Source organism: Nicotiana attenuata, unplaced genomic scaffold (genome assembly GCF_001879085.1).
Source record: "Nicotiana attenuata strain UT unplaced genomic scaffold, NIATTr2, whole genome shotgun sequence".
Classification (NCBI taxonomy): domain Eukaryota; kingdom Viridiplantae; phylum Streptophyta; class Magnoliopsida; order Solanales; family Solanaceae; genus Nicotiana; species Nicotiana attenuata.
Genome location: NW_017670652.1, coordinates 329,449 through 351,160, shown reverse-complemented (window position 1 = coordinate 351,160; position 21,712 = coordinate 329,449). Strand labels below are relative to the sequence as shown.

The 21,712-nt window shown below is 41.5% G+C and overlaps 1 protein-coding gene across 2 annotated transcripts; it reads right to left on the bottom strand.

Annotated features, from left to right (window-relative positions):
* Positions 1-9,483: 9,483 nt before the first annotated feature.
* LOC109241908 lies at positions 9,484-15,872 on the bottom strand. 2 transcript variants are annotated; one of them, XM_019408732.1, is made up of 6 exons: positions 15,496-15,872; positions 11,984-12,095; positions 11,749-11,841; positions 10,617-10,817; positions 9,974-10,217; positions 9,484-9,800 (listed from the first exon to the last, which is right to left on the bottom strand). In XM_019408732.1, the coding sequence occupies exons 1-5, from the start codon at positions 15,792-15,794 to the stop codon at positions 9,984-9,986; spliced, it is 939 nt and encodes a 312-aa protein (XP_019264277.1). In that variant the 5' UTR covers positions 15,795-15,872; the 3' UTR covers positions 9,484-9,800; positions 9,974-9,983. The 2 variants fall into 2 exon arrangements, with proteins under 2 accessions (XP_019264277.1, XP_019264279.1); XM_019408734.1 differs by having other exon boundaries at positions 11,984-12,099; positions 15,496-15,663.
* Between the last annotated feature and the right edge of the window lie 5,840 nt (positions 15,873-21,712).

Sequence of the window (21,712 nt, the reverse complement as noted above, 5' to 3'; positions counted from 1 at the left end):
CTCTTTTCCTTTGTATGTCATGACAGTCTTGTTATAATTCCAGGAAATATCTTTTGTGTTTGTCATTGGGAGTTGTGCAACAGGTCGGATCACAACTGGCTCTGTTATATTTCTCAAACCATTATACGGAACAACCTTTTGAATGCCCCTAGGGATGTAAAGTTTTGGCCCACTCAATTGAACCTCAACCTTTTTTGTGCTTCCAAGGACATAGAGAACCGTTTTTTCAGAACCTGCCAAGTTTGAACTAGAACTCGCACCTTTCACAATCAACGGTGCCAATTGCAGCGGGCTTACTATCAATTTTGGCTCTTGACCTATGGTTCCAACAACCATCTCTGTCTTGCCAAACTGCTTATAATCCCGATCATCACAAATCATCCCAATAAAATGTGTATTATCATGAGCTGGGAGCGGATTGTTTGTGATCTTAGAAGTATCCTCATTGTTTGTCACCAAAATTGCCTTTGCTTCAATCAAATTTTTAATGGCTTTCTTTAATATCCAACAATTTTCGGTACTATGACCTTGGGTGTTAGAGTGATACTCACATCTTGCATTGGAGTCAAAACCTTTTGAATTTGGATTCACATAATGTGACATGATATGTTCAATCAACTTCAACTGCATCAACTTTCGAAATAGTCTTGTATACGATTCTCCAATTGGGGTGAACTCTCTCTTTGGCTCCTGTTCTCGCACATATTCCTGTCGGGGACGAGGATTATATGGCGCCTGAAAATTCGGCCGGATATGACGGGAGCCTTGTGGAATCGGTGCCCTCCATTGTTAGTGATCGGGAGGCCTAGCATAAGCCTGAGCATTAAACACTGTGTATTGTTGTGGGGGAACTGAGTACCGGGGACCCTGAGGCGGATAATAATGTTGAGGAGAGTTGGATTGTCCTTGTTGGAATTGCACATAAGAAGGAACTATTCCTCTTTGAACTCCCCCGAACCCAGATGCCATCATGGATCCTTCCTCTTTCTTTTTTTGATTTCCGAAATTGCCTGACCCGCTTTGAATTGCTTGAGTGGTCGCCTTAAGAGCTGCCTGACTCACAATTTTCCCCGACTTCATGCCATTCTCAACTATTTCACCAATCTTAATCGCCTCAGCGAAAGGTTTACCAATGGCGGCCAACATGTAATGGAGGTAATCAGGATCCTGAGCTTGGAGAAAATAGTCAATCATTTTTGCCTCTTTCATTGGTGGTTTGACCCTGCTACCTGCTCTCTCCACTTGTCGCATATTCTCTGAAGCTCTCTGTTGGTTCTTTTTTATGTTGACGAGAGAGGAGCGGTCTGGAACTATATCAATATTGTACTGAAACTATTGGACAAAATCTTGAGCCATGTCGTTCCACACGTGCCAGTGAGAGATGTATTGATCTATGAACCACTCTGAAGCAATTCCTGTCAAACTTTCCCCAAATAAGCCATGAGTAATTCTTCTTTACCTCCTGCTCCTCTCAATTGGTTACAATACCTCTTCAAATGGGCAACGAGATCACCATGCCTGTCATACTTGTCAAACTTGGGGGTCTTGAAGCCGGGTGGCAAATGAATATGGGGGAACATGCACATGTCGTTAAAAGAAACACTCTTGTGGCCTCCAAACACTGTATGTTTTTCATGGTTTGTTCCAAGCTCTTTATTTTTCTGGTCATTTTCTCGTGTTCCATATTCTTTTTGGGCTTTTCGATCTCAATTGGGAATACATTCTGAGGAGTATACTTGTATGAATCTGGAACCTTGAAAGTCAATTCTGGAGAGTAATGTTGGGCATCATGAGCATTCAGTTGTGGATCATTGTTGAGCTTTTGAGCAAGAGCCGGTTGAGGAATAATAAAAGTAGGGACAATGGGTACAGTAGGTGGGTCATTTCTGAGGGGTGCGGTTGGAGGACGTGGAATGGAGATACTGGGGATAGTGGGAAGGTTAATGCTCGGACCGAATCCAGGTTGGTACAATGGGTTACTTGTTATGGAGATGGGCACTTGATTTGCAACCGACACATTATGAAGATTATCCGAAAAGGCCTTATGGGTAGTGAGGGCGGTGCGTGTCCATTCACCCAGGCTTGGTACATCTCTGCCAATTATTGTTTCAACACTCTTACTTCTTCAACTAGTCCCGAACCTTGTTCGACCAATTGACCATGGACATCATCATTATCTGACTCGTTCTCACTGTTGTTTGCCATTCTACTTTTTCCTTTTGATCTCGTGTTGTAAGGGTGAGTCGCCAGTTTAAACCACAAACCAACCACCTCTGTTTAACTTTATCTTATAAAAATGACAAACAACAAACGTGTTAGAGTTAGGCATTTTGCAGATATTAATCACACATTGTATGTCATGCACCTAATGCCATATTCATTTCTAAAATGATTTTGGAAGGCTTCCTGCTTCATCCCGGCTTATTGGTTTATTTCCTCTTGAATTTAACGCTCTTTTTTTCTTTTAATTTTTATGCTTTTTTTCCAGATTAATTTTGGCTATGATCACATCCGACGAGGACTGCCTACGTATCATGAATCAGACCATTACGTAATTTAGGGGAAATAATAACAATTTTGATGATTTTTTTAATTGTTTTTTTTATTTATACATATAAAAATTAAATAAAACAAACTAAAATATTTTTCATTCATCAAAGCACCAGAAGCCGCTGGACAACAACCAGGTTCTTCTGATGTTGGTGAGGCAACACTTGTTGCAGTAGGTGATACTGAAGAGGTGACTGTCCAAGAAACATGTCTGGTTCAAGAGCACGTTTCTTTAAACGCTGACCTAGAAAAATTTGAGACCCTTGATTAGACTGACACTGAGGAGGAAGAGGAAAAGGAAGGTGAAGCAGAGGTTGGGAAAGAGAGTAGTGATGGCAGTAATGATAAAGCCCTAGTGAACTAATTGCTAGGATGAAGATACGGAAGCAAGATGAGGAGAAAACCATCCCCAAGTGGGTAAAGGTTGTTGCAAAGAAAACAATCTCGCCCCTTGGGTCTGTCACATTGGGAGGAAGAACACTTGTAACAAGAGGGAAGAGAAATACTTGAGAAAGCCTTGGAGGAGAGCAAGAAAAAGAAAAAAGATAGAGAGGGGTTCAGACTGGTTGATGAGTCTGATGTGGAGGAAGTTGATATTGTGAGTAGAGAAGAGGACTAAGAAGAAGAAGAAGAAGAAGATGATGATGATGATGATGATGATGATGATGAGGAGGAGGAGGAGGAAGTCCCCACTTTAAAGAAAAGGGAAGAAGAGGCCTGGATCATCTTCAGCCACACTTAAGGAGACAACAAGAGAAAGGCTGGTGTCTCTAAACCAGGAGTGAAAGGAACCAGTTCCAAATACAGGAAAGACTTAGAGAAAAAATTCTACTATTGGGAGAGAGGAGTGGTTCGATGGATGGATGGATGGAGAAGTTCAAGGTCCAAGGGTGGACACACTTTTTTATACCCACTCCCATTCATGTATGGTGAGGCAATGCTTCACTTTTACAAGAACTTCAAATTGCTGGAGGATGGCATAGTGTGTTTTGAAGTCAGGGGAGTGGACCTGGTTCTTGATCCTAAATTGCTAGGGAAAATTCTGAATTTGCCAGTGGAGGGTTTTGACACTTACGTGAAGCGTGAGTGGCCTGAGTTGGGGGAAAAAGGAAGATGCCATGCACTTGACCAACAAGTACAATCAAGAAAGGGAGAAGCTTATGGAAAGGAAGGTAGGAAAGGGGAAGATGAAACTAGTTCACATCTGAGATAAGGCATAAGGTACTTACCTGGACTTGGCAGTGATGGAGGTCCTTGATAAGAACAGACTAACTAACCTCCCATCTTTGGTGTTAAAACACATATCAAGGGCTGCTAATCAGGAAAAGGGTACTCATGATCTACCCTATGGGTTTCAGGGTGTTTGAGCATTTTAAGGTTCCCCTCAGAGGTCTTAAAAAGGGAACCAAAAAGGACATTTTTGATGAGGAGACCTTGAAGGAGTGTGACTGTGTTTTTCAACCACTAGGGACCAAAAGTAAGAGCATGGTTACTAACCTTCTGGAGGAGTTGGCTGCTGCCAATAAGGAAAAGGAGAAGCTGAAAGAAAAAATTGCCTCATTAAAGGAGGAAAATAGGAGGTTAAAGGAGGAGGTGAAGAAAGAGCAGGAAGCCACTACTGCTAGATTTAACTGGTTTCTGGGGCTTATCCAAGGAGAATCCTCTTCCAACAAAGAACCTGGTCCCAGTCCTCTTAGGTTCCTCAGTCTACCCTTAGTCAATCCCTTATCCTGCCCCCCTCCCCCCCCCCCATGACCTGTGTCTAGATTTGTCCCTTTGGGCTTAATGTGGTACATGGTACAACAATGACAAATATGCTGCTAAAGATATTTACATGTTAGTGTAGCCCCAGCGGCCATGAGTTTTGCATTACTACATTCTCTCACTGACTTCACTGCCATTTATTTTCTCGATGATGCCAAAAGCGAGAAGTTAGGTAATGTGCATAATCTATAAACCCGATTCTTGAATGCCACTTATAAACATGGTTCTTGAATGCCACTTGGACTAATAAAGGAAAATGCTCTTGAGTTGTCTGTTTGCAGGTTTTGTCTATTTGCAGGTTTTATAATGAATCATGCCTAGCCATCTACATGGTTGCGATGAATGGAAAGGGAGTTCCTTACACTTGTGCGAACATGTACAAATAGAAGAAGAGTATGGTAAATGAAACTGGTTCGTGTGATGAAGATTGATGAAAAATCGAGCAAGTTGTTGACTGAATTGCATATAGGTTGGTCATCATCAAAAAAGGAGAATTGGTTGATCTGAGCATGCGCTATTCTTTGATGATTAATAAACCTTATCAGAGAAACATGTTTCATGTTCCAGTTTAGTGTGTGCTGCTAGACTGATGCGTAGATAAGAGAGATGAATGTCAAGTGAACCAGGTTTGTGGCAGTATAGTGGCGACATGATGTTCGATTGCGAAAGGCCAGCATCCCATGTGAGTTCGAATTCCTAGAAGATTATGTCTCTGTCCTAAAAGGAATACGTGTATTGGAGAACTTCGTGCACCAAAAGGAATTTATATTTATGGGAAAAACTTGTATGTTAAAAGAAGGTTGAAGATTTAGAATCAAACAAGAAACCCAAATCTAAATAGGAGAGGTTTTCCTTAACCGAAATATTCTAAGTTTTGGAGTATTAGTTGAAGAAGATTTTCGGTAAACATTGCACCTGTAAAAGAAGACGTTATTCCTCACTTCATGACTGCTACTATTGAGAGAAATCATTGACAATACTTCTGACGATAGCATGGACAACAAAAAGGTACTTCTAAAGATTCAACCAACCAACTAAAAAACTAGTTATAGAAGATGAAGCTGCTTGAGTTCTCTAGTTGTTAGGTTGAGTCTAGTGTTCTGAGTTGTATCCTATCTGCTTTTAAAGAAGTATAAGTATAGATTATTGTTGAAACTTCATTTTTAGAAGCATTCTAGGCTAGAGTTAGTTTGGGAAGGGGTTGCTACAATTGGGTTGATTGTAGGGGCTAGGGTACTAGAGTTAGTCCCCTTGATTATAGAGTTGTACCCTAAAACTGCTCTTTGAAGTTTAGTGGAGAATAGAGATAAATCCTACTGGGTACGTCATGGTTTTAACCCCTTGAGCAAGGAGGTTTTCCACGTAAAATCTCTATGTTGGTTACTTTTCCACAATTATTTCTGTTTGTGTCTATTAGCATAGTTCAAAGAACCAGGTTCTTTGAAAATGCGAAAATCAAGTAAGACACAATTCAACCCCCTCCTTATGTCTAGGTGTAGTCTAAACTAACAACTGCCGAGGCGAATGAACCACTTCCATAATAATATTTCATAATACTGTCGAGGCGAACAGCCCAATCCCACAGGAATAGAGAAACTTTCATTGGATCACTAGCCCCACTCGTAAAGGTATGTGCAAGTCACGAAACCAAGGAACTACCGATCACATAAGTACAAAACAAGTATATGAATGCTAGAGAAAGCATAATATTTTCCGACAATCAAATATCCCGCCAAACATAAAGTAAAGAGGCCCGGTGAAATACCTAGATTCTAGCCTCAAGCTTAGTTATGAATTCAAGTAATCAAATAGGAAATATTAATTCAAATAGCACAGTTAAGGCATTATATAAGCCTAAGTCTACCCGGACATAACCAAGTATCTAGCATACGCACGGATGCTCGTCACCTCGTATGTACGTAGCACCCATAACATGTAGCACATAACAAAAAATATACCTACGGGTATAATTATAAGATTAGGCAAAAGATTACCTTGCTTCTGTATCCAATACTCTGCCCCTACACCTCACTAACACCTCAAATGATGCTCAAAAGCTCATAATTAACTGTTAGAATCAATTTCTAAACCTACTCGAAAAGTCAACAAAAGCTACCCCTGGACCCTCGCGGCCGGATTACAAAAATTTTCGAAGATAAATATTATCCATGGAATCATGAACTCAGATATATCATTTATTTCTAATTTCATGCCCAAACTAGTGGCCAAAGCCTACCGGCCCTTCCCTTCCTCTTCCTTCTTCGCATTCGCGTAGGCTCCTCTGTGTTCGCAAAGAGGAGCCAGGCCCCCAGTCACGTTCACGTGGCCAGCTTTGCGTTCACAAAGGGAAACAACTGTCCCCCTCCATGTTTCTTCTTTGCAATTGCGGGACCTCCTTCGCGATCGCGAAGCACACCAGGACCAGCAAAATCTGCCAAATTTGAACATGCTTTGGGTGGTCCGAAACTCAGCCAAGCCACTCGAGATCCCGTCTAATCATACCAACAAGTCTAGAAATATAACTTGAACCAATGCAAGGCCTCAAAACACTAAAAAAAAATGTCACAACTAAGAATCGCACCCCAAACCAAATTAATCAATCTTCTAAGGTTCTATCTTCTATCAACTAAATCTGAACACAATGAGCCATACCTAAACAACATGAAATAGAATCAAATTTCACACATAAGTCCGATATGAATAAACGAACCCATCCTTAGTCTAGGAATGCCAAACGGGATCCGATGTCACCAAAATCCGCTCCAATTTAAACATAGCAAACCATAAAACCTTCGAAATGCCAATTTCCAACAATAGCTCTGAATTACTCCCGGATCCAATGTTTGTGACTTTTCCTTGACACTTAGTCTCTTTTCTTTACTCTTGTTATTACTTCCGTTATGCGTGAATTATATCGATCGTGCCTATTTGTTTTAATTTGGGAGTCGAGTCTGAACTTTGTTGAGGAGATCATGTGCATCGTGTGAAGCAAGGTTTAGAGTTATATTCTGTGTTATCCCTTGTTATTCTAAAACTTGCCTCGTGTATGAGTCAAAGCGAAATAGTTAAATCGTGTGAGTCGAGGAGATGATATAGGCATTTCTTTGATTATTCATTCAAACTTATTGCCTACCCTTTTTCACATTATTCCTAATCAACCTTTGAAACGGAAAACTTTTTCTTTGACACTCACATTACAAGTCGATACCCTTATTGTTCTTAATTACATCTTTTTGAACCATTATTTCCATAAGCACTTAAGTTGCAAGAATGAGCATTAGAAAAGGTGAAGAAGAAATTGGGTAGCTTTTGAGTGGACCTAAAGAAAGGAAGAAAGGTGCACGTGTGTTATTAAAGAACCACTAAGCGGAAATGCCAAAAATACGGAATGTGTTAGAAGGGAAAAAAGCAAAACACTAGTTGAAAAGAAAGAGATAAAAAGGAAGAAAACACAAAAATAAATTACATCTCCCAAATATACCTTGTCTGAACTAGTGAGTTATCAATATGTGAAGTGCTTAAAGAAAAAGAGCCTATTTTTGTTTTAGTTTCTTGGCAAGGCCTCGGAAGTGGCAAAAGTTGTTTTGTATTAAAGTGCTTAGAGATGTTAGTCACTATTTTTCTAAATATTTTCTACTAGTTCCTTAGCCTACATAGCACACGTTGAGCCCAACTTGATACTAGATTTTACGATCTTCAATTAGTCGAAACTTACACTACGGGAAAGCCTATGGTACAACCTTGGGTGGCACATGAATTTCTTTGAGAGAGTGAGCGAATTTTTTCATACTTGAGTCCTTAAATTACATTTGAATTCATATTTGAGTGTGCGGACTACTCTCCTTCTTTGTTTGTTGGTAAGGGCACATGGTTTGCGAAGGATTGGTGAAGAACTCGATTCTTCAGTTGGCATAAGGAACAAATCATATAATCGAATGTATTGGAGTCAACTTTTGAGGCTAGGATGTTAGAGGAGGTCACTTAAATGTTTTAAATAGTCTTGGCATGTTAAACCTTTGAGTAAAGGTGTTAATAGTGCATATGTTTGGTTCTAAGCGTCGACATAAGCCATTGTCATTGGGTTGATGCTTGAGTATATCTTGAAAGTGCTCATTCCTATTGTGCTAAATTTTAAAGTTGCTCAAGGGCGAGCAAAAAAATAATAAAAGTGTGGGATAGTGATATTCAGCAAAATGTACATGTTTTAAGCATATTTGTACCTCATATCGTATGTGTATTTGGTATGAATTGTATTTTTTGGAAGTACTTTTGACCTAAATAAGGTTTGCTTATGTGTAGGAAACATTTGGAATGAAAAGAATTGAATGCGAGGAAGTTGAAGTAAGTATTGAAGAAATATGAGTGAAGGATAAATTCAGTGCGCAGGCTATCATTTGGCAGTACATGTGGCGCCCAACACTTGGAGAATTTAATAGATGAATTTCAGCGTCCAGGTTGCCGTCTGGCGGTGCATGTGGCGCTGAAATCTGAGGGTCTACAAAATCCAACATATTGTGTGGTAGTGCCCATAGCACTGGATCCAAGAAAGTTTTCCCAACGGGATTAGGAAAAGATTTTTGTGTCCTAGCCCCCTCCCCCCCCCCCCACCAAACCCCACACGCATATAAAAGGCGCATAACCTAATTTTTGAAGGAGAGTTCGGCCAATGGAGGAAAGAACACACGTTGGAGCACTAACGGAGCAAAGATTCATCTAGTTTCTCTTCTTTTAATCTTGTCTTAGTAATTTTAGGATTTTCAATACTCTTATGATTTTTCCCATAACTATGACTAGCTAGGTTCTCTAATTCCGGGATTGTGGTTGACATGAATATTTAAGCTTGTTGATTATATCCTAGTTAATACGAATTCTCGTTCTTGGTTGTTTCTTTAATTCTGCGATTTTTTGGCGAGAAGTTAAGTTCTATCTACTATCTATGTTATGCTTGGGAAAGTTGTGTTTAGATTAGAGTAGGATATACCTAATAGTCTCGCTTAGTTGAATATTATAATTCATTCGTTCCTAATAGGTCTAATACCATAGATACATGATTGATATATCATGGATATGTGTATAGTACTAGGGGCACATGCTATTCATATAAATGATCCAGTTAACTAGCAACCATAGAGTTTTCAGATTAGCAGGTGTAATTACAACTCAATAGGATTGATAAACCGACCACAACCCTAAAATCTTAATCGCCATTGATTAAAACTCGATCATAAACATCTGCATTCTTATTAGTTTAGTTAATTACTTGCTTAATACTTGCAATACTAGTTTTAGTAGAAAAATCATCACTTTTGAGTACCTTGGACAAATAATTGATTTAGTTTGCTTAATTAACAATTAATATAAGTATATGTGGGTTCGACATCTCACTTTGTTACTTGACGACCATGTATACATGCGTATACCTGGGGATCTAACACCGTTGCGAGTCAAAGAAGGCCATTTATTTGCGGAAAGGCACTACTCCAAATCTGTGAATAAAATAAGTTGCATTAAGATCAAGAAAAGGAAATGTTTTCTGTAAGAAATACATAAAACAAGGAGAAATATACGCATTGGAACATTAAAATCTGCAATGGCTTTGGCCAGAAGAAATAGAAAGAACTTAACGTTATAACATTATAAGAACTTATTACAAACTTACTGCATTTGTTTTAGCACCAGGGCCATTTTGCATCCCTCCAAGTGAAGCAATGATGTTCTGAAGTTGAGTGAGCTGCAGGACTGGAACAGTGCTCTTCAGCCTGTTGATTGTTCTGTGTCTCACATACAAATGCTGGACAGCATTGAAGCTTTTCATCAAATAGTATGGCTTCTCCTCTGTATCTAGGGTTGTAATACCTTGGATGTTGCAAGAAAGGAACACCTTTCCACCAAAGCTTGAGAGCCTATGAATGTACAAAGTGAAAAGGAAAAAGGTAAAGAAAGTCATTTTGAGTAACACGATTTATCAGAGATTACTTCTGATTTGTGCATCAAGCATGCAGTGAGACAATTAAATGCTCTAAGAAACAGTTAAATTATGTGGCTAAAGCAACTCAAGTTTCACAGGATCTTCTAATTAATTAGGAGGAGCAGAAAAACCTAACATGAAACAGAAAATTTATAAGAGTAAAAAGAAGAGACGACATGACAACTAGATTTAACAAAGAAACCCCTGCCCATTGAACTAGGTGCTAATTGCAACTGTCGCAAGATATTCAGAGTATAATATCCTCACTAAACCTAATATCAAGTATAATTGAAAAGTGAGTCCATATGCATTTCCTTCCAGTCAAAAGGGCTACCTGCCAATATATCCATAGTGCAACCTTGTGAGGCATTAGCCAGAAGAATAAAGCAATATCAGTATGTGTGGAGGAAGATACTCTTTTGGCCATCAGTGAAGCTGAGAAATAGTCGCCATGTTTCGGGTGATTTACTGAAATTGTAACAAACAGATTATTGCCAGGGGTATTTGTTTTCATGGTCCAGTTACCTAGCATATCCTGCAATCAATTACGCAAAACTAGTAATGAATAAAAGCTAAAACCAGATAAATATAGTATACATGATGAAGATAAAGAGTCTACATGTACGAAAAGCCAAACTGTTAAACCAGAAAATTAATGTTATCAAAACTGAGCATAAGTCAGAAGAGTGCCTAGATACTAGGAATAGGTAGTAGGTTAACGGGATAACAGGTTGCTCAACCTAGGCAGATCACTACATTTGTATTCAACATCTTGCCACATAGTGATCTGTCTCATTTTTAGTACTCCGTCCTAACTTTAATGTCAACCTTTCCTTTTTGGGCTGTCTCAAAGCAATGTTGAATTTCTAAAACTTAATCTTTTCAACCTTATGATACTAGTAAAAATCCCAAGACAATGTCCACTTCTCTTGAAAGGAAGGGTGAGACCCTTCTTTTGGATTGGAAGGGAAATTCTTGAAAGGAAAATACAAGGAGCAGTTGGTGGTAGTTGGACAAGATACCATGAACCCTTTGTATCCCTTAACTTGGACTTTTGTTGATAAAGAAATCAGTAAAACACAAAATTGATTGTTGGTTGTGCTTCACAGGTCATTAGATCTCAGGAATGGTTAATGACTTACATTTATCTCTGATAAACAAAAGTATGCAAACGCAAGACTTGCCACCAAAAATTTGCAGATGCCTAAAATGTCTTGGACTCAATAACAAACAATATAGCAAACTGATGTATGCATTTCTGAACTATTTCAACCTTTAGGCAACAATACGTTTGAGATTTGTATAACTTAAAAACATAATCTTGAAGGAGAAAGCAGCATAAAACAGCAGCGCTACAGATGGAATAGTGAAATGAGCTCTGTGAACAATATGAGTTAAACAAATGAAGAGCATATTATTTGTGTTATAGATGCCAATGCGAAATAGTGATCATTAAGATGGCTTACCATAAAGGGACTAACGTGAAGGGCTTTGGCAACTACATCTGAGTTTGGATTGAACAAAAATGATACTCTTTCACCCCATGGGGTGTTAGTCACCTGAAAAAGAATTCAGTTAGCAAATAGACAGATTCTTGATTTATAGTCACCTGACAATAGCTTATGGATAGACACGGTCGCTAACTTTTTGTCCAGAAGTAAGACCTAAATCTTTGGTTATGTACCAATTAGAACGACTCACCTCAGCAATGCATTTCGCCAAACTCTGCGAAGAGCCTTCAATATCATAGCAATAGTACAAACTCAACGGGTTTTGCACATATCCCACACTGGGTGGTATTGTCAATAAGAGACTGCCTTAACAAGACGAGTAATCAGTCAATCAAATTGAAAACACTAGAATATTATACTTGTTTACAGCATCAGAAATCAGACTTGGCATGCACAATCGATACTTTGTTTATGCCAAGCCTCAATATGCCTTAGTATCTCAACGAGAAACCAACAGATGAACTTCATATATATTGACTTTGAAAATAAATCCTTATACAAGAAGCAATTAACAATGGATAACAACGTACCCAGTAACTCCAAATTATGTAAGACTATGCAAAACAACGTACATAAGAGATTCCCATTAGAACAACAACAACAACAACATACCCAGTAAAATCCCACTAGTGGGGTCTGGGGAGAGCAGATTGTACGCAGACCTTACCCCTACCCCGAAAAGGGCAGAGAGGCTGTTTCCAGGAGACTCTCGGCTCAACAGGAAAGGCAATAATATCAGAAAAGAAATAAGAGAAAAGACATGTAACAATAAAAGATACCAGAAAGAAAATAACCACCAATGTGAATACAACAAAGACCGCTAATAAACCTAACGAAACTCTAACAGACTATCCGGTACAAAGAGGGAAGAACTCTCGACTACCCCCTAGCCTACCACCCTAATGCTCGACCTCCACATGTTCCTATCAAGAGCCATGTCCTCGGAAATTTGAAGTCGCGCCATGTCCTGCCTGATCACCTCGCCTTAGTACTTCCTAGGCCGCCCTCTGCCTCTTCTCGTACCTGCCAAAGTCAACCGCTCACACCTCCTAACCGGTGCATCTAGGCTTCTCCTCCCCACGTGTCCGAACCATCTAAGTCGCGCTTCCCGCATCTTGTCGTCCACGGGAGCCACGCCCACCCTCTCCCGAATATCTTCATTCCGAATCTTATCCAGCCTAGTGTGCCCACACATCCATCTCAACATCCTCATTTCTACTACTTTCATCTTCTGGATATGTGAATTCTTGACTGGCCAACACTCAGCTCCATACAACATGGCCGGTCTAACCACCGTTTTATAGAACTTACCTCTGAGTTTCGGTGGCACATTCTTGTCACACAGGACTCCAGACGCTAACCTCCATTTCATCCACCCCACTCCTATACGGTGCGTAACATCCCCATCGATCTCCCCATCTCCTTGGATAATTGACCCCAAGTACTTAAAACTTTCTCTCTTGAGAATGACCTATGAGTCAAGCCTAACTTCCACATCCGCTTCCCCCATCACATTGCTGAACTTACATTCCACATATTCTGTCTTAGTCCTACTCAACTTGAAACCTTTAAACTCTAGAGTCTGGCTCCATACCTCCAGTCTCCCATTAACGCCGCCTCGCGTCTCATCAATCAGAACTATATCATCAGCGAAAAACATACACCATGGCACCGCTCCTTGGATATGGTGTGTCAGTGCGTCCATCGCCAGAGCAAATAAGAACGGGCTGAGCGCAGATTCTTGGTGTAATCCCATAACCACCGGAAAATGCTCTGAGTCACCTCCCACAGTCCTAACCCGAGTCATAGCTCCATCATACATTTCCTTTATCGCCCTAATGTAAGCCACCGGCACACCTTTCACCTCCAAACACCTCCAAAGGACGTCCCTAGGGACCTTGTCATATGCCTTCTCTAGGTCAATAAACACCATATGCAAATCCCTCTTCCTATCCCTGTATAGTTCCACCAACCTCCTGATAAGGTGGATAGCTTCCGTAGTAGAACGGCTCGTCATGAACCCGAACTGGTTTTCCGATATAGACACCGCCCTCCTTATCCTCATTTCTACCACCCTCTCCCAGACTTTCATGGTATGACTTAGTAACTTGATACCCCTATAGTTGTTACAATTCTGGATATCTCCTTTGTTCTTGTACACCGGAACCATTGTACTCCACCGCCACTCATCAGGCATCCTCTTTGTCTTGAAGATAACATTAAACAGCCCACTCAGCCACTCCAAGCCTGCCCTACCCGCATATCTCCAAAACTCTACTGGAATCTCGTCAGGTCCGGTCGCTTTGCCCCGACTCATCTTACCCATCGCACCCACGACCTCCTCAACCTTAATGCGCTTACAATACCTAAAGTCTCGGTGACTCTCGGAGTGCCCCAATTGCCCTAACATGATGTTTCCACCCCCCTCTTCATTCAGAAGTTTATGAAAGTACGACTGCCATCTTTGCCTAATCTGGGCCTCTTCCATCAATACTCGACCGTCCTCGTCTTTGATACACCTCACTTGATCCAGATCGCGAGCCTTCTTCTCTCTCGCTTTGGCCAATCGAAATAACTTCTTATCCCCACCTTTGCCCCCCAGTTCCTCATAAAGCCGACCAAAAGCAGCAGTCTTAGCCTCTGTGACCGCTACTTTCGCCTCCTTCCTAGCCTCCTTATATCTTTCTCTGTTCGCTCTCCTTTGATCCTCGTTGGTGCTCTCTACTAACTTAATGTACGCCGCTTTCTTGGCTTCTACTTTACCTTGGACCACGTCATTCCACCACCAGTCGCCTTGGTTGCCGCCATAATAGCCTTTCGAAACTCCCAACACCTCTCTTGCTGCCTCCCTTATATAGTCCGTCGTCGCCGTCCACATAGCGTTAGCGTCCCCACTACCCTTCCAGGCACCCGTATTTGTCAGCCGCCCCTCCAACTCTTGCGCATTATCCTTAGACAAAGCTCCCCACCTGATCCTCGACTGACCCCGTACAAACCTCTTCTTCCTCTTCATCAAAATACCGACGTCCATACTGGAAGCAAAATACATCCAGCCTCAATCTTCCTCAAAAATGGCATACTTCCCATTTTTGTCTATTCCCGAAAGAATATCATATTTCCTTGTTTAGAAACAATTCAACTTTAAACTTCTCATTTTACTCTTAATGAGATGATTTATACCCACACAAATGTCAATGACTTGTTTTATATTATATGTTTTAAAAGTTCTCTCTTTAGTAAACTATGTGTCAGTCAAACAACACACATAAATTGGGATGGGGGCAGTACCAAATATTTGCACTTCAGAAGTTAAACTGTACCACGAAACAAAGTATGTACTGCCGCTACTAACTCAGAGTAAGTCATTATTTTTCAGGAGTAAGTATTTTCTTATTAACTCAGAGTATTTGTTAGGTATAATTATTTCCTTTTTCTTTTGTCCATCCCAGAAATAAAATTACAGTTCTAATAGTAGTAGAAATTAACTATTTTGTTTCTCTTTTGCTGTTTACATGAATATGTTATTAGCCTACCAGTAGACACATAATGAACTGTTAGGTAGAAATATTGTTTTGGCATTTTGTTCATATTTGTCATTAGTTCTCTATAACTATACCAACCAAATTGTAACAGCTGCAGGACTAGAAAAAAAAAATTAAAGATGAGCAATACTAAAAGAGCACAAAAAATAGCAAAACTTACACGGGGCCGTTGGTGCCAGAAATGGAGCGAGCTTCGTGAGCTGAGAGGTGGTCAGGTGGATTATAAGGCGCATGGTCAAGGTCAATGAGTGCGTAGCGCACCGGGTACCGGAAGGAATGGTGAACAGGACGACGGCGTTGGTGCCAGACAGTGCCTTCGTAGAGAGAAAGAGAGTCTGCTCCAGCGTCTAAACGGATGCCAAAGTGGCGGAGGAGAAGGCGGAAAGGGAGGAGAAGGGAGAGGAAGAAAGAAGTGATGGAAGTTGAAAGTAGGGAGTAGAGAAGATAGAGTAGTTCCATATCTCTGTCTCTTTGACGTTTAATTTGAACGGTTGGTTTTGCAGTGAAGGGACGGACCAATTGTTCGAAGACAATGATTGAGTAGATTATGTTTTTGTGGCTAAAATGGACATACATATAAAAAATTACATGTAAGCCCTTTTAGTTCTTTATGTTTGTTAAAATTGAACTTTGTGGGCTCTATTACATTTAAAACTAATTACAATAATTACTTTTACTTAAGAAAGACAATTTTGTTCCCAATTCCACCCGTAAATCACTTCACGTTGACGCTGTAGAGTCTTTAAACAGAGACATTAGGGAGGAGCTTTGTTTACCCTAAAATTCGATAACAATTGAATTTATATGCGGTTTTAAGGACACGTGATATAACTTGGTACAAATTAAGAAGAATAAATTAATATTGATATTGACGATGAAAGAAATAACTAAACCACACGAATTGAACAGCCTTGGCCCTCGAGTTCAGTCACCCTTGAACCAAATATGTTTCAACTTGCTTGTGCACAGAATAACAAGATAATGAAAGCTAAAAAATGACAGTATATTGCTTAATATTGCGTGAATATGAGTTACAAATGATCAGACCCCCCTTTATATAGTAGGGGAGTCGTACTCTAGATACAATTCTATATGAGGTAAGAAATTCCATGATTGACTAATTAATCGGACTCTTCTTGATACGTGCCGAGATTCGCGCCGTGATCCTCGCCCGATTGCGGATATTTTGACTTTCCGTTAATTGACACGGTTAGCTTCCTTCGATCTCTATCTTGTCCGGTCTCAGGTTTGGTCGATCTCGATCTTGATCGGTCTCAGGGCCACGAGCTCGGCAACCTAACTTTGCATCATGGTTTGATATAACTCAAGGCTGAACCTCAGCCTATCATGTTCCAATCTCGATTAGTCATACAAAAGGGCAAAATCGATTTTGACCGTGTACAAAAGGGCAACCGACTATGATGTCGGTGACAAACGGATACTGAAAGGTCCTGTCGGTTCGGTTACCGAAGCATTAAATGCCTGTCAGTTGCTGGTCGGCCACCACTGGTTCTGAACTGCCACCAGCAAGCGATAAGTACTGCCACCTTCTTGCACTCAAACTTTACTCAAAATTTCCCTCATTGTTGCTTCTTTTCAAAACTCTCTTTGTCTTGCAACCCTTGCTCCTAAATCTCTTGAATCTTAAGCAAACCGTATATGATCCTAATTCCCTTCTTTTCTACCTTAGAATGGAAAAAACTTATAAACCGCAAAAGGAGGTCGCCTCTTCTTTACGGCCCGCCAGCGACGGAGCTACGATAGAACCTCCCCATGAGGATTTCGTTCCGGGAGGGTGTCCTACTGTGGTCGATCTTAGGATTGAAAAACCCTCCTCAGTACCTGGTCGATGTGAACCGGTGTCGAGGTACATATGTACCATAACCGGTGATCTCCTTGACAAAGTTAAAGAGGAGTACCACCGGGTCGATAAACATGCCGTGCTATCTTCGCCCTAGGAGTCGTTCACTATCCATGTGGAGGGTTTCTTAAGTGTTTACACTTACCCTTTCAGGTTAGGTCCCTTAGACCCTATCATCGTCGCCTTCTGCAAGAGGTATGATGTGACCCTCAGCTAGATCCATCCTTCCTTTTGGAGAATAGTGATCCTCCTCTGATTCTTCGTGAACAAAATCGAGGGATGTCTTTTCACCCTCGATCACCGTATGCGCCTTTACAGTCCCCGACTTTATCGAGGAGGGCTGATCAAGCTTGCTCGTCGAGCTGTTAAGGCCCCGTTCTCGAGCATAGACGAAGCTCGCGACCGAGGTTGGATGGGCCGATTTGTCCGAATAAGGACTTCGGACCTAATCCCTGCTGAAGACATGCCGTTTCCTAAGAAATGGAGCATGAACCGTGAGTAGTACTTTGCCTTTTTTATTTTGCTGTTTTACTTCTTATCTTCTTTCCTAATCTATATTTTTTGGTGTTGCAGCTGTGGCCCAGGCGGCAGAGGTAATCCTTGATCTCAAACAATAGGTCGAGAGCCTAGTATCACAGAGACCATACTTCCAGCGTGCTTGGATGGAATTATCAAAGGGTCGATGGGAGGCCCGCAATCATGGTAAGCTTTTTTCTTAGAACGTTATCATTCGGGCTACTTCTCGAGCTTACTCGGCTTTTTTCCTTTGTAGGCCTCGGAAAGGATGTGGCAATGAGGCCCCCATCTGAAGAAGAAGTCCTTCCCCAACCACCTGCTCTAAAGCAGGCAAAGAGAAGAAGAGAAAAGGGGCTCCGAGCTCCCCGAACTCGGACAAGAAAAAGCCAAAGAAAAGGCAAGCTCGTAAACACAAGGGGAGCACCATCATTCTATCTTTAGACTCAGTTCGTCGGCTAAGGGGCGAGTCCGAAGAAGAAGAAGAAGGATCCAATCTGGTAGCCTGTGTGCGGGCTGGTGCTTCGATACAAAAGCCCTCCGAACTGGAGGAGGTTGACAAGGGAGCTTCGGCCGAGGTTCTCGAGCTAGAAGGAGTTGATGCCACTTTGTCCCAGTCTAAGATGGTCGAGAGAGAGACTGGGGGCGAGGCTTCCCGAGTGGCGGAAGATATTTCGAGGGACAAGCTCGGTGTAGTCGATATTTCCGAGTCCCCTCAGATTTCAGACGCCACGATCTGTGAGGCCAATATGTGTGAAGGTCTCTCTTGCGAGGGTCCTCAAGAGGTGGTCGGTATCCACGACTTCTTGGATGGGGTTGAGTTCAATGCTTTGGAAGATGTCACCGGGCTTGGTGACTTACCGGTGTCGAAGAAAGCATCGTCCCCGAGCGCTGCCGGGTCTTCAAAACTAGTGGACCGATTCTCGGCCCCAAGTATTAACCCCGACTGTAGGTGGAATATAGTGTTTTCTGTATCGAAGGACGCCCGAGTCTTCTCTCCCCCCGTGTGGATTGCTAGATACCTCAAATTCTTGGTGACCGAGGAAGATCAAGCCGTGATGAATGCGGTGGGAGCTGCTTGCCTGTTCAACAAGGCCCAACATGCTCTGAATCGGGTAAATCCGAGGGCCATTACCTTATCTCTTTTAAACGTGGAGTTGTAGGTAATTCTAACATCTTGCTTGTAGGCTTTCATATTGCATCATGAGGCTTTCCTTCGGATCCGAGAGGAGCGCGAGGCTGAGGTTCGGGACCTCACTGAGAGAAGTGACACCTACAAGCTTCTCAGTAAGAAGCTTCAGGCAGATAGATTTAGTGATGGCTCGGGATGAGCATGTTGAGATGGCCGAACAGGCATTCCGAGTGCTTCATGATAGTGAAGACGAATTAGAGATAACGACTAACAGTCCGATTCTTTAGGTCCGATAGAGGCTCGAGCAGATCAGGGTTCTTCAGAAAGAAATAGATGGAATTCGAGCCGAGGCTGAAGAGTTCAAGAAGAATATGGATATCTTAGCCTCGAAAGAGGAGGCCGCCAAAGCAGAGTTGGAGTAGGCCAAGTCCCAGATCCGGGTTGCAAGAGAGAAAACCTCGGTGCAAGCCAAGAAAATCGAGGAGCTTCAGTCCCAATTAGCTAACTTGGCCAATGAGTTCGAGGCGGCCAAATCTGAGGTGGTCGTGACGAACACCAAAGCCAATGCTACTGTGACCCAATATAAGGTCGACGTTGGGGTCATCCAGGCACAGGTCAAAAGCATGGTGGATCATGCAAAGTTGCAAGCTCAAAGGGAAGCCCTCGAGGGAGTCCATGTTCAGGGCTTCGATATATAGGCTGAACTCGAGAACGCCAAAGCAGAGGAAGCAAGGCTCGAAAGTTGGCCCTTCCCGAGGATACTCAGATTACTTGAGTGAGTCTGAAGGTTGGGAATATCCCGAGGGCGACAATGTTGCCTGTGATGAAGATCAGGCCACTTAGGCCATTATATTTTTTGTTTTTCCTTTTTTTTCTGAGGCCGTTTTGGTCGTTGTAAATTTTGTATTAGGTTGATTTGGCCTTTGTTAAAAATTATTTTATATAAATACAAGGCTTTTCTTTCGCTTTCGGCTGAATGTTTTTTCTTTGCTTTATTATTTGTATCCACAAAGGTTGGAATGCCTTAGCATGAAACAATAAAGTTGTGGTCAAGGGTTCGATCAAACGTTGCCTTTATTGCATTTCTGGGTTAAGGCATTATCAGGGTTCGATGTTACCAAAGTTTTTTCCGGAAAATATCTTAAGTTTGAGATTCTGCCGAAGGTAACCTTTAGAACCGGTTGTGAAAGAATTTTATTTTTTCTTTTTCGAATGCCTATTTTTGTTCGGATTTCGCACTTCTCCGAACCGTGTTAAATTGGACGCCTTTTAGTTCGGGGGCTGCCCATTTGGTTTGTTTCCCGTTTTAACTGGGCTTTCCTGAGATAATAGTCCTCGAGTGGGTATGCCCATGGCCTTTAAAATTCGGGTGTTGCCTGAGAGGTATTATGCCCCTGATAATTAATAGTTTGAGTTTGTCTTTCGGACGACAGTCTCCGCGTGTGGGGTGATCATTCAAACTCTGGTTATAATCGGTCCTTGATCTCGTTACCTTAAGAGTACGAAATTGTTAAGTGGAAATATTTTCTAAGACATAAGATAATTGCAAGGAAAGTGCTTCTTTATTCCTGTGAAAAGTAGTTACACATGTGTACATGTTTTACGCCAGGGCTCGAGCAACCTATATAGGCACGATTTATTTGATCGTTTGGCCCATACAACAAATCTTACCTATCGAGACACTTCTATTACGAAGTAATTTCCTCGCAAAATGTTGACATCCGAGGGTAATGCCCCCTAGTATTCGAGGCTGATTGTAGAGGAGCCTTGGATACTATGACTTCGATACTGATTAATGATCGGCCTTCAACTCTAGGTTATTACAATCCATTGTTGCCTCCTTAAAAACCTTGCCGAAAAACCCAATTGGGACAAAAATGGTTCAAGAGAAAAAAAGTGCAACGCGTGCTTTCAGACCTAAAGACTTCGTGCTGCTCCTTGTCGATCACCTGCAAGGTTAGTCAAAAAATAAAAATAATTGAAATGGGGTCGTACCTTAGCAGTAATATCGTTTAACATGAGTTATGTTCCAATTGTTCGGTAGTTGTTCTCCGTTCATCAATCTGAACTTACCCTTTCCCTGTGATCTCAAGAATCAGCTACGACCCTTCCCAATTCAGACCTAATTTCCCTTCGTTTGGTTTCGGGTGTTTAATGTGACATTCCTCAGTCCCCGACATTAAAATATCGATGGTTGGCCCTTTGATTGTAATACCTTTTGATGTGTTGCTTTTGGGCATCCAATCAAACAAAGGTAGCTTCACGCCGTTCATCTAATAGCTCCAGGCCTGTATTCATGGCCTCATCATTCGATTTCTTTGTCGCATATCATAATCTGATACTCGGATCCCCGACTTTGACCAATATTAAAGCTTTAGCGCCATAAACCAATGAGAACGGGGTGGCCCTGGTTCTAGACTTCGAAGTTGTGCGATATGCCAAAGGAACTTCAGGCAAGATATCTCTCCATTTTCCCTTGGCTTTAGGCAACCTTTTCTTGAGGTTTAGGATTATGGTTTTTTTGGTTGGTTCGGCTTGTCCATTTCCACTAGGGTGATAAGGTCTTGATAAGATCCTTTTGATCTAATTGTTTTTGAGAAATTCGGTCACCTTGTTGCCGATAAATTGTTTTCCGTTGTCATATGCAATTTCGGATGGTATTCCGAATTGACATATGATGTGGTCCCAAATGAAGTCGATGACTTCCTTCTCCCTGATCTTTTGGTATGCCTGTGCTTCAACCCACTTAGAGAAATAGTCAGTCATAAACAAAACAAATTGAGCCTTACCTGGCGCCGATGGAAGAGGGTCGACGATGTCCACCCCCCACGTCATGAACGGCCATAGCGATAAAACCAAATGCAGCAGCTC

What these genes read in the sequence shown, in the direction of transcription:
- LOC109241908 (XM_019408732.1), bottom strand. Translation starts at nt 15,794, where the DNA reads ATGGAACTACTCTATCTTCTCTACTCCCTACTTTCAACTTCCATCACT. An exon ending in TGGCGAAATGCATTGCTGAG is followed by an intron (nt 11,842 to 11,983) that starts GTGAGTCGTTCT and finishes ATTCTTTTTCAG; the next exon opens with GTGACTAACACCCCATGGGG. An exon ending in TTCACGTTAGTCCCTTTATG is followed by an intron (nt 10,818 to 11,748) that starts GTAAGCCATCTT and finishes AATTGATTGCAG; the next exon opens with GATATGCTAGGTAACTGGAC.